The 13,491-nt window shown below is 38.6% G+C and overlaps 1 protein-coding gene across 1 annotated transcript; it reads right to left on the bottom strand.

The window, feature by feature from the left end:
* Nucleotides 1-948: 948 nt before the first annotated feature.
* Nucleotides 949-12,355, bottom strand: MTPAP (mitochondrial poly(A) polymerase). Its single transcript, XM_027686906.1, has 9 exons — nt 12,279-12,355; nt 11,040-11,212; nt 10,253-10,486; nt 9,695-9,919; nt 7,297-7,508; nt 5,609-5,835; nt 4,310-4,402; nt 4,141-4,214; nt 949-2,471 (listed from the first exon to the last, which is right to left on the bottom strand). Exons 1-9 carry the CDS (start codon nt 12,337-12,339, stop codon nt 2,133-2,135), a joined length of 1,638 nt encoding a protein of 545 aa, XP_027542707.1. The 5' UTR covers nt 12,340-12,355; the 3' UTR covers nt 949-2,132.
* Between the last annotated feature and the right edge of the window lie 1,136 nt (nt 12,356-13,491).

Below are 13,491 nucleotides of genomic sequence, written 5' to 3'. Positions count from 1 at the left end.
CAACCATATAACCAGAATATAAAATGTATTGTTATTTGTCTAGAAGTGTCCTGTATCTACGTGTCAAAATTCATATAAAATCTTTCCTACCCATGTCAGTGGACCACTGTGAATATAATGCACGTGGGTAGCCACCACCACAGTTCTGCTGCATGCTTCTCTCCCTGGTAACCCATTTTCTTATTATTGCACCCTTACCCATTTGGTTTATCTAGAAAAAAGAAAACTCACAACTACTTGAGTACTGCCCTAGTCTTCAAAAAGCTTCAAAGTCTGTTGCTGGGTAAACAACAGAAAATGTACTTCTAGGTACATTTTCCAGTAAAGATTAAGGCAGCAACAGGCTCCTTACAGCATTGTGCCAAGCTTGTTTTCAAAGGCTTTGGGTTAGCACTGATAAAAAGTTACAATAAGCTGCATATCAGCCTCCAAAAAGAAGTTCTAATATCAGGATTTAGAAAGAAAACTAAGTTTCAAATTCAAGGTTTAATCTTGAAGGAGTTAATATGAGAATCAATTTCAGCAATTGAGATAATGACTACGTGAGTCATTATTAGAGAAAACATTTATTAATCAGAAACAAGATATATTTGAGTATTATTTTAAACTCTGAATAAACTAATATGGAATTGATCTCAAAGTCTAACCCTTTAGTCTGTCAACTGCTGGAAAATACTTTGCCTTGTCTGGTTTTTACCAGTACTTTGGAAGTATGCATTACTGCCTATTACAGTATTTTCAATGAATAATACATGAGGGAAAAGACTTCAGACTACACAATTAGAAGGGAAGTCTACAAAAAATCATATACCATTGCAACATGAAAGAATCTAAAAATATTGAAATTGAAACAGTAATCATAAGGACTGATGTTGCAGCTGTATGATAATCTGAACAACGTAATTTTGTTTACAGAATTTCTGTTAAGAATAAAGACAACAATCTGTGGAGTTGTCACCGTTGCCATTTAGTTATAATGCATGAGTGGCTCTCAAACTGGACAGGTGAAATACTCACAAATGTACTTGTAAAGTCTGATGTTTGCCTGCTTTCCATTTCCCTTTTTGATTTCTTTCCTTTCTTCCTTCCCTCCCCTTTCTCCCTTCTTCTGAAAACACTCCTTTTTGTGGCAGATGGACAGAGAGCACTCAATGTTTTAAGCCAATGAAAAGCATTGACTCTACTGGCCCAACTGATCTGGAAGGGAGACAGTCACCATTTTGCTGAGTATGTGAAAACCAAGGCAAGACTGGGAACAGGACTCCAGCATGATACATAATTCTCTATGGATCTCTGCATGGGATAGATCCCTCTGCAGGAAGGCTTTGGTGTCACTTAGTAGGCAGCAACTATGAATAGAGTGATGAAGCAAGAAGAGCATAGAAGAGCCCCTGCCTGAACCTGAAATACAGGTTTAAAATGAAGCTGAAGGCAAAATGAGAAACATTATACAAATGTGGGTGGGGACCAGTCCTATGGGTACAGAAAACAAAGGAGAGCTGACTAAATAAATTTGAAATCAGGTGGTAAATACAAGAGCAAACCCACTTCTCCAACGCAAAACAGTTGCACTACCCTTGGAGAGCAATGCTTTAGGAAACTGCAAACCCTACTATCTAACTCCATTCTCTTTATTTTGTCTTGGCACTATCTACATGAATGAAAAACAGTAGCAAAAACAGATGCATGCACTTCGGTTTTACTGGCTTTCAGTACATGACTGGATTGGAAGCAATGGTTCCAACACATTCATCTTCTTTCAAACTGTGGTTTCACTGAAAGGTGGCTGTTTCTTGAGCTTTTACTTAGCATATAATTTGTATGTTAGCCAACAGAATTCCCAAAGGCTCTTTCCCATGCTGCTCCTGTCAGTCTGAAGGCTATTTCAAAAATGTACCGAAAAAACTTGCATTTGAATATTCTTCATTCATAAAGCAGATGGAAAAGTGAAGAGCAAGGAGGAGAAAAATGTACAGAAAGGAGACCTGTACAAAAAGAATCACAATGAAAAAGAGAGATCATTTGACTCTCCATTCCCCATAACAGAAATATTAAAAGTTATGTTCTTCGGACTGCGTGTCACATCCAGTTCCTAAAACAGAATATTAGCTACTGTGTTTATGTGCTGAAAGTCATTTTCCCACTGCTTTTTGTTGGCTGTTTGCATTATTTAACTTTAAAGAGTCCAAGAGGCTTCTGATTGTTTCACTTCCTATTCCTTTCATCCTATTCTTCATCTTGCTGGAATTACTTTTTCCAAATGGTATCAGCAGTGCTGCCAGTCCCCAAGGTTCTTTACTGATTATTCTCTGAGTTTTATCTTCCTTCTGTAAAATCCAGGCACTTTCTCTGGCCATAGCTATGAATTTCTCCAGCTGTGGCTGATTAACATTCTTGCTGATATTAAGGTCTTGTTCAAAGGGATTCCAGATATACAGAGGAGATGACTCAGGTTTATTTACTTCCTTTCCCTGCAGACAGTGTAAAGAAAAAGCAGAAGTTGCATATATGTACTATAGGCTGAGCAAATAACAAATCACTTGACTTATTACATGAGCATTAAAAGTGTTTTGACTTACTAGAGAACTTTTTGCAAAATACCCAGTCGTTATTAATCAAGTTAATTTCCCTGTCAACCTGACTGTATGATTCCTGTTCTCTGAATCCTCTTAGTGGTGGTTTTCTTTGCCACATTCAGCTTAGGTTTCCTTCAAGGCAAAGAACACGCAACTACAGCTTAACCTGTCTTTTTGGCCATTCTCCCATTTGCTTTTCAACAAACCTCAGACCTCACCCATTGCAATCCCCTTCTCCTATCTCTATGTATGGGCAGCATGAGTGTGTCATATGAACCTGCATAGCCCAGTTTGATAAACTATTGCAAGCACTTGAACTGTTCAAACCATTCATCCCACAGTGCTCAGAGAGCTCACAGAGCTACTGTAACTAAACAAGATTACTGCCTTGGCTGAAATCCCTCCCAGTTTGGTCTGTCTTTTAAGCACAGAGCTATTGAGGTCATGGTTCACTTTTGGTCACTTGGTATTGTACAACACATGTAGTTGACAACTGTGTAGGTTTGCTATTTAAATGCACTTCCATCTCAGTGCTTATCAGTGCTACTTAGCTGACCTGTTCGGTATTCCAGAACCTCTTCAAGCCTTCTATCACAAGCTGTAGAAGGAACCCACCAGCTACTGCTGGTCCAGGAAGTGTTTATGTACATGATACATACTCTTGCCCCAGGACCAAGAGGACAGACTAGTTAAACAGAAAAACCTCAGCAGCACAGACACTTCCCTTAACTAGCTCAGGCTCCAAACTCATGGTTTTGCTTGTCTTTTTACGGCTTAGTGGCAAACAGAAGTTCTCCACCTTAATGAATCAGTTTCTAGGATCAACCTGCAACTGCAAAAAGAGCTCTTGTGCCAGTGATCCACAGTGCTCAAACAGGAAACAGGACACAAACAGGTGTCCACACAGCAACATGGCACTGGAACCCCCAAACTGTCAGCAGCCCAGCAGGAACAGATACGAATTAGGGTAGTTATATTTTCATATATTTCTATTATACTTGCATGCACACATACATGGATCAATAAATAGGATAACTTAAACATATAAAGCAAACTGAAGGGAATAGCAGAGAATAATCGTGTTATGCCCTGCTTACTGAGTTGTACATACAGTTACCGTAGGCTGATACAAACTGCAGTGGAAAACGCAAGTGCCAATAGCAAACTCAGAACTCAGCTGTAAGTTTTAATGCAGACTCTCACTGGGTCTGGACTCCCAGACCCATTTTAAAAGTTTTCTTCTCACAGAAGCAAAATAGCTTTGACTTTTTCAAACTGCCACTTTCATTACAGGGCTTTCAAGTAAAATCATAGAGGCTTAACATGATTTTGTGCTTTCCAACATATCCAGGTAATGACACTGTAAATGTTCTTAATGGTATTGTAAGTTATTAGGCTCTAAGAGGAAAACATTCATCCTTCACAGAAAGAACTCAGTTTCTGCATAAATGTACTTTTTATATACAACGAAAAATGACAGAAATTGTTGCTTAGCATATGTAGTTTATCAAGTGGCAGATGGTGAGATTCAATTGATAATGATGAGCAATTAAAACTCGTTTACCTTTCGAAGATTTATGGAATTCCTTCTGAAATCAAAGTTTCCAAAATATTCAAAAAACTCACCCAACAATACATCTAAGGGAAAGAAAAACAAGGGCCATGAGTAACATTAAGGAAAAGTTTATTTTCAATATGCTCATTAAAAAAAAAATTGATGGAGATATACCTACCAAGTGTTTCTGTATTTTTTGTAGGTTTAATCTTCCTTAAATCACTAACAAATGAGCAATCATATCCTCCAATTATATGCTTGTCTTTTGCACCTGAAAAAAAATGGGCATATTTTGACACAATAAACAATAAAATGCCGTTGTATTTAATGAAATTCAGATAACAGACATGACTGAAATCAATGAATGCTACCATATTACAAAAATTAGGAGTTCACATGTGAACTTTTAGGTTAAAGATTCAACTTAAAGTGGTAAAAGATTTAAAAGAAAAAAGTCTACAGACAGGCAAAGGAAAAGAATCATGAGCAAATGGCATATTTTCAAAAGCCTACAGGAATAAGGTATATGACATCTTTGTATCTCTGAAATTACTTCTTTTAAGTAACAAGCTGGTATCTGCATACAGGGCTGTATTATACACTAAACAGCACAACTCTCTGAGGTTAATACCTACATGAGAGTTGCAAAAAAATCAGACCCAGAGCGTCCACTGTCTTTTTCTGCAAAACTTCAGAGAATTAGGAATATTGTTGTAAAATCTCAGAAGAGGTATTTTATGTATAAAAAATTCTACAGAATTCTGATGCAGATGTTTAAAATTATTTTAAAGCAACTGAACACAGGCATTCTTCTCCACTGAAAGCACTCAAAGCTTCCAAGGAAGCATGTCAGTAAGCAGAAGGCATGAATGAAGAATTAAGAACTTGAGGTGTCATTCTCTATGCTTTCATAAGATTCTCTGAAGATAATCAACCCTGAAAGCTGTGTATGAAACAGCCAGAACAGCTGGTTTGCAAAGATATAAGAATTATTTGCAGATGGCCTGAACAATCTCAAGGATATTACAAATTGTGAGGAGAAGATACAGCCTTTCTTTTTAACATTTGTTATCTATAAAACAATACACATCATATCAATCTGCACAAAATCCTTAACTTCAGACATTTGAGACCCTACAAGTCTTCTAAAAAATAAAATACAAAATAAACAAAAAATTCAGCATAGGAGCACTGAACAAATAAATTACTTTTAATTATCTAAGGCACAGAGTAAGTCTAACCCTTCTATATAGAATTTACTATTGTACTGAAAATGGATTTATTTTGCATTTAAGAATGCATTATTTTCACAAAAAATACAAGTAAAACTTGTGTATTCCCTCAAACTTAAGGCACACATAATATCTATTAGTATTTGAGAGCATAAAGAGATGGCTTGGGTTTATTTATCACTTTAGAGAAAACAAATATGGAATAAACAATAAAGTGCAATAAACAGAGAAACAGCTGCCCTTACCTGCCAGTTCTTTAAGTTGGTCTAGTGTTGGAATGATAGGTGGTGATCTCTTTTGCAGAAAAAACATGACCATCATGGTCAGAGAGAAGTTGGTAATCCAGGTACCAGGAGCACTATTTGTAAGTCCATGAACACGGGCCCAACACCGTATAGTGAACACCAGCGCTCGTACACGGGAATCCAGACAGCCATAGATATACAAGAGTTCTGAACTTCTGATAGCAATGCTGAAGAAGAAATGAAAAGTAAAAGACATGTAAATGACCAGAGAATTGTGACGTATCAGATGCAATGTTCATTGTTAATTATAAGGCATCCATTAAAAAAAAAAGAGTAACATTTATGCATTTTAGAAAATAGAAAAAGAATCATAGAATTGTAGAATGGTTTGGGCTGGAATGCTTGAAATTGTCCAGGATGAAATACATGTACTTTTCCACAGTAAGAAAAATATGGTTTTGGGTAAATAATAATATTGCATTTGCACTGTTTCCCATTTCCTTGTTCCACATCACAGTAGAAGAAAAAAAAACAAAAATGAAAAAACACCATCAAGTACTCAGGAGTCAAGCTATGAAGAATTGAGGTGAAAAAACATAATTTAGCCACAATTGCCTTCAAGGTACATTAGATAATATCTCTATCCTACTATATAATAAAATACTTCTTTTACAACTTTCATCTAAAGAGTAATAAAATGCTGCACTGAAAAATACACTACCAAGTCAATTTTGTAATTTTCAAATGATTACTTGTTTTTTTCAGCAGGACCAAACAGTAATCTGGAAGGATAAAGGTTTTCAGATGGGTCAGGTTTTGATCTGCTTCATCACATTGTTATACAAACATTCTTGTAGTGTACAAATGGGAGGGCAAGAAAAAGTAGAAAAAAAATGGAAGCACAGTGTTAAGAGTAAAACTTATTTTGGTTCAGTTGTAGCCTGAAGTGCTCGTTGAACTATAGTTGCAGATTTTACTCCAAAACTTGCGCTGAATTCTTCTAAAAATTCAGCATGGCCTTTTGGACGTGTTTGCTAGGTCAAAATTTTGTAACACCTGGACTTCCGTAATTTCAACCATGAGATGCCTTATGGTGTCCGCAGAGGTTTGTTATTACTCCAAGCGACAAGAAGACAAGATGCGCAGTCCCAACCAGGCAAACCATCCAGCAGTGAATTACAAGGATGCTTGCACAGAACTGCATCCCAACTTTCACTGTGGCTGCATATAGAAAAGTAATTTTATTGCAAGACATTTGTTCAATCTTCCCTTAATAACCTCTGCACATTCTGAAACAGAACTTTGGGTAATTCAGGACAGTTTCCGTGCTTTGCTGTCACCGAATGGGTGCGGAGGGAGCGGAGCCATGAGGGGCATTTCCAGGCAGCCCGCGCCCCCTGGCGGCACCACAGCAGGACCACAGACTCCCCTTCCAGGGATTTTCCCAGAAAACAGGTGAATGCAGGCCCTCAGGAAGAAGGAAAAGGCCTATTTCCTATGCTAGAGAAAGATAATCACAGCAAAACCTGAGCTCTAGGAGTTAAAAAACTCCTTTTTACTTTCAGAGTCAACATTCACATTTGTTAAGAACACAGAAAAGAGCAGACTCAAACACTTGTTGTTACAAGTTTTCAGAACATTTTAGGCACTTTGGAATTCTTTCTAAACTTTTTGAAACCAGGTCTCACCTGTTGCTCACTGACAGATCACACTGGAATCCTGTCGGTTGATGGGAAAATTTCACCAGAGGGCAGCGAGCGTTGAGTATCTTCTGTACACTCACACATCCAGGACCAAAATTATCAAGGCAATCACCAATCACAGAAAGAATCCTCTGAGTCGCTAATCTTTCAGATGGTAATCTTTTCATCTGAAACTCCATTTCAAAGGGACCTTTTTTCTAACACAGAATTTTAAAAGCAATCTGTTAGCTCTAGAACAAAAGAGACATTTAAAAATACTTCTGAAAGACTACAACAATTTACAAAGGAGCTCGTACAGCTAGAGATTGAAAGGCAAGAATTATTCAAAGCAATCCACAGAACTTAAAACAGGTAAAAACATATTGCTCTTTTATGTTCTTTTTCAGTGATTAAATTCTTCCAGGCTAATAGTGATCAACTTACTGTAAAGTTACTTGTTCAAATGAAGGTATAATACTACTATGTATCACTATTGGCTAAAACAAGTAATTCTGGAATTCCCAAGAGAGCATATATGCTCCAAATGCAAAAGAGGAGCATACAATTAAAGAGGGGTAAAACATAACCAAACTACCGTTAATTTCAAGCCACCAGTAATTCTATTTCAAATCCTCAGAGAACACCGAGTTGTTAGTGAATCAACCAGCAATGCAAAGGAAAACGTCTTTTTCATTAAAAGTGTAAAAAAATTTAGCATGCAAATTACTTAATCCTTCAAAATTAAGATAAGCCTCTGTAAGACTTGAAATAATCACTTCACATCATATAGTTTTTCTGACAAAAATATTGTGAAGATATATTCTAACAACATCAGAAATTAATTGTCCTGTAGGTCTTTGTAGTTTGATTTGCCATATTTGTAGTTTTTACCTCAATAAAATAACTTCATACTTATGAAATATCTGTTCTCTTCATAGTCTCTCTGTGTTTTTAAGCCTCAGATAATTTTGTTTGCTAATCCAACACTTGACACTGACTTATCCTCCCCCTTGGGACATGTCATGGGTGAACGCATACTAGGCAAACAGCATTACAGTGACATAACTCATCAGCTGAGACACAGAGGTTATTTTTCTTGTCACCAGATTGGTGCAGAGAAAACGTGCACTCACAGATGGGTGAAACAATTCAGAAGTTATGGACCTTGCAACCTTTCCAACAAACTCACTTTAGGTGCTGAATTTCTGAGTGGCTCTGGCAATCACCAAGGTGACCATTCCTGCTCTCCTCCTGCCAACAGCTCTCCAGTCAGCACGTGTGCTGGAACATGTGAGGACAGAGGTCCCTAATCCCCTCTGGCTGTGTAGCTGCATGCTACAGTAGGACTGGCTCAAAGTGAAAGGAGCCTGTAACTATTCAGCACTGAGGTAGGTAACAGAAAGAAAAAGATAGTAACTCGGCAGATCACTTTGCTTACTGTTGGTCTTGTAACCCTCAGCTTCTCAAGGCAGTGGTGCAAATTCTGTACTTTGGTCAACAAATTCAAGTGACTGTATTTCAACTTCAAGCCTCTGCACTTGCTTAGTAATCCCTGCTTGTCTTGATGCTTTTACTGTTGTATTATCAATGAGGCATTCAAGTAATTAGTATCTTACAGAAAGTCTGACAACTGAAAGTATCTGATTATTGATCTGTCTCAGTTCCTCTTTGGTCCTGGGCCCCAAAACATCTACAGTTCACATATTCCAGCTTATCCTCAAGCTCCTCCACAGTGAAAATCAGATGCTGTTAACATTTTCTCAGGACAGACAACAAAAATATTAACATTTGTGTCACCTGTAACTACTCACCAGCACTATCCCAGGTTCTAAGCCTTCACACCTCCACACACTCTTATTGTGTGTGTGTATATACATATATATGCACCTTAGTACATAATCCAGTAACTTTCCTGGAGCATAAAGTCAACTCTTTGAGCTAAGGAAAAGAACCTGACAACCCTCTCAAAATGCATATGCTCACACATGCACAAACTTACTATGCTTTAGAACATGGAGGACCTTAAAAATCAAAGCCAAGCTTTAAGAGAGCATGGATATGAGACCCAGCAGCTCCAGAGAAGGAAATGCAATAGTAGAATGAGAAGGTCTGACTCTGCTGAATCAATTTTGGAGGATGAGGGTTTTTTTCATAGTGAAATTCACCCTAACAGTACAAAGTTTATACAAACACCAAATAATTTTCTTCCTATTACAAGAAAGATCTCTTTCATGTCACATCCAGCTTTTGAAAGGCTTCAAGTCCAAACATTCAAATTAACTTGTTCACAATCTATAGTATGAATTCATGTAAAACCTGAATATAAATAAACTGATTCCTGCATGTGAATGAGCTGCCCTGTTGAAGAAATCCAATAAACTGAAGATGCACAGCACAACCTTACCATTTTTGTAGGACTCTTTTGTGTATCATGGAAGTCCAGAAACATGTCCACATCGCATCCCAGTTTGCCAAAGGTGTTCACTGAAGAGCCAAACGGCTTTACTGTGCTGTCTGGAAAATATGCCCGTGCAAAATCCCCAACCAAAGAACAGGCCAGAAATCGGAGCTTGATATTTTCTTCTGTAAGCTGATACTCATTCAGTAGAATGTACATCTGACTGCTTATCTAGTTCAGAAAATAAAAACTGTAAATATACAATAACCGGTCTTCTATCTATTAACATATATTTTCATCCACTTAATATCACTGCAATTAGAAGATTATTTTTTAAACTTTCAAACAGGTTTCCTTCATATGGAAAAATTATGTTCACAATTAAAATGACTAAGTTAATTGATTTGTTTCAATGTAGGAGAAATAGTCAGATAAAATTCTAATATGGGTTACTTTTTTTTTTACTAGAAATAAATTGCTTTTTAAGTTTCACATGACCACTTGAAAATCTGAAATGAAGATGGTTCATTTTTAATTGAGAGAGATCTAGAAACCTCTACTTACATTGTCTGCAAGACAAAGCTTTTGAATAAGGCCTGTCACTGGAATGTGACACTGAGGAGAGAGGTGAAGTGGTGTTTCTTCAGCAGGTTGACTCACTGGGTTTTTCAGTGTGAAAGTAAAAAGTCTTGATTTAAATGGGACAACATGATGCTCTGCAGCATTTGGGATTCCAACAACATCCTGCAACGAGGCTATACTGCTCTTTTCTGAAAACTCTACTAAAGCATTGATGCCCTAAAACATTAAGAATGCAAATACAGGGTTAGATAAACGCATACAAGCCTTGAACTCATTGTAATGATATTATTCAGATGTTCCTGGGAGTACTGAGACAGTTTAATATGCCAGCCCTGAAACTGAATACAAGGTTCTGTATCTCAACATGTTTTAGACACTTCTACAAGAGGTTAAAAATATTTATGATGTGCCATTGTTGGCAGTAAACACTAAACATAACGTTCTGAAATCTACTTATCTTCACAACCGAAATGCTCAAAACACATAAAAAATAGTTATCTCTATTGTTTGAGCAAAGAACAGTGCAACATGAAAGTTTCAAAGATTTACTGCAAAACAGGTTGCTGGCTACCCCTCAGAGGTGTTGCTTAGATGACTTCTGAATAAAAATCTGCTGCTGAGCAACTTGTAAACATTAGCACAGATAAAAAATGATTTAATATACTAATTATATATAATTTGCTTAACTTGCATGTATGAGGACATAACCAAATGCCGGTATTTCTTTTTATCTAAGTCTAGATTTTAGTTCACACTGTTAATTACTTACACGATTTTCAAAGAAGAAGTGACTTCTAACGTGTCCATGACTGGATAAATACTGCAATAACTTTTTTTCATTAAGTTTTGATGGGCACTTAATTAAAACAGTCCGTTCAGCTTGATCCAGTCGTTCTGTTTGGACCTCAGTGAATGTCTTCTTTCTGGTACTGACTTCAGCATCTGTAAGAAGAAATGAGCATCAAGGTTCTTCTACATAAACAGAAAGGTGTAAAACTGATTTTTAGTACACTTAATCTCTTCCTCTGGATTGAACAATCGAATAAATGTTTGTCCTGGTTCTCCAAGATGGCGCAAAAGAGAAAACCATAAAGAAATAATAAAAGACTGAAATATAAGTGTATTTCTGTCACAAATGCATAGATTTGTAATAATAAGGAGTAGGAAATGTAGGAAGAAAGCAATACTGACTTCCCTTGATGCCATGGGAAGCTTGATGATACAAGGAGTCTTTGTTCTTTAATTTGCTGTTCACCACCAAAAAACTTAGCACACACATAAGAGCCTGGAACTGTCAGCTAGGCTATGAGGCAGACCTTTGGCAAGCTGCACTAAAAACATAACTTCTCTCTGCTACCACAAAACCAGCACTTTTACCTTCGGAACATTTCAACACTTGCTATTTTTACAACTCAGCACCTTCCTTTACAGTAAACTCCTACTCAAAAATTTCATTTAATAAAACACTTTCATCTGCTCCACTACAATAAACCCACAGATCAGTTGTATCTCACCACACTACTGGCAACCTGTACTGTTGCTGACAGCCTACAGAATCCACATGGAATCAAGACATCCCAAACATTCAGAAACATGGAAACTTTTTTCCTCATTGCATACAGGCAAGGGGGCCATGACCCAAATCCAAAATTATAATCACTTCCCTGCATAACTCTCAAACTAATCCATTGACCACATCACATCAGCAGAGCCTGTGAAGCTGCTACCTATTAATACTGACATTCAGATTGGGAAGTTGGGGAGCATTTCCCAGCACTATCTGCCGCAGGAAGATTCAACAGAGAGCTCCTTATTCTATGTTTTTGATATTGAGGAACCCATGTGATGTAGTGGCCTCATGAAAATCTTAACTATCATGAAATGATACTTGTTAGTATTACTTTTATTTATTTTTTTAAAATCTTTTATTTTGTAAGTCTATTGAACTCTCATGGAGGCTAGTAAATAGTCACCAAAGTAGTTGTTTCAATGGCTTAGTTTTTTAGACCATTTTTCATCAGAAGACCAATGAAACACTTTACGAAGATGACACACAGCCTCGTTTCCATAGGAGCAGAGAAGGGTGAAGTAACCAAGATGCAGAAAGCACAAGTCCCATGGATGAGTTGCATGATCAGGAGGTAAAACCAGATCTTCTCACTCTCATAGCCCTCTGCATTAGGCCAGAATGGTTGTGATTCTTGCCTGATTTACTGCCTGTACACACTTAAGTTACTACAGCAGATGCACTCTGACATCTTCTGGCTCTGTCCTTTGCACAGTCTGAGCATGGCACAAATTCACGTGTTCACATCCAAATGGTGGTTGTAAGCATTTCAAAGGCATGACAGGCGGTCTGCTTTCTTCCCCTGTTCCACAAAACACTTCCGGTTAGTGCCAGAGTTTCACAGTCATTTTAAAGATGCATACACCAGCACTGCTGCTAAAAGAAACAGCCCCATCCTCCATATGCTGCTCTCTGCATGCTGATGCTAATGCAATCATTTCCGCAGTCATGCAGCAAACGAGATGAGACTAATGATCAAAGTTATGCAGCAAAACAAGAATGATTAACTGTAATGTGGAGTTGTTTCTTAATCCACTTTGCTGCACATCTGCCAGTACAAGGATATAAACAGCAAAAGACTTGTTGGCTTTGAGAAGCTGTGATAATACTGCCTCATCGTCTCCTCTCTTCAAGAAACGCTCGCTACTTCACGTTTTCAAGCTGTGAAACATGAACGCAAGCACAAGCCTCCGGCTCACACCCACATGAACTGCTACAGCACAGCAGCAATGGACAGTCCTCACCAGTTCTTGGCTTGCACCAAAGACACCGCATCAGTCACGCCTTTCCTACGCCTTTCTGAGAGGGTCTCCCAGGACAACCTCTGTCACCTGATTTACCTCTAGGTGAGGTAAATAAATCGAGCCCCGGGCACTGACAGCGGACTCTGCCCCTCGGGCTGCACCCGGGAAGGTACAGACCGGCCGGTCTGCCCGGGCCCTGAGAGCTCCTCCTGCCCGGGACACCGGCACTGCCCCGGCGCCTCTCTCGGGGCCGAGCGGGACAGGCGGGACAGGCGGGACAGGCGGCCGCTCCCGTCCCCATGCGCCCCGGCAGCGCCCGCCATGCTGCCCGGCCCTGCACGGCCCTGAGGCCCGCGGCAGCCCCTCCGTACCTTCGGCCGGCTCCTCGGCAGCGGGCTGTGCGGCGGCGG

The sequence above is a fragment of the Neopelma chrysocephalum genome, unplaced genomic scaffold, assembly GCF_003984885.1.
Source record: "Neopelma chrysocephalum unplaced genomic scaffold, ASM398488v2 Primary Assembly neopelma1_72, whole genome shotgun sequence".
Taxonomy (NCBI): domain Eukaryota; kingdom Metazoa; phylum Chordata; class Aves; order Passeriformes; family Pipridae; genus Neopelma; species Neopelma chrysocephalum.
This window is presented reverse-complemented; position numbering and strand designations above follow the sequence as displayed.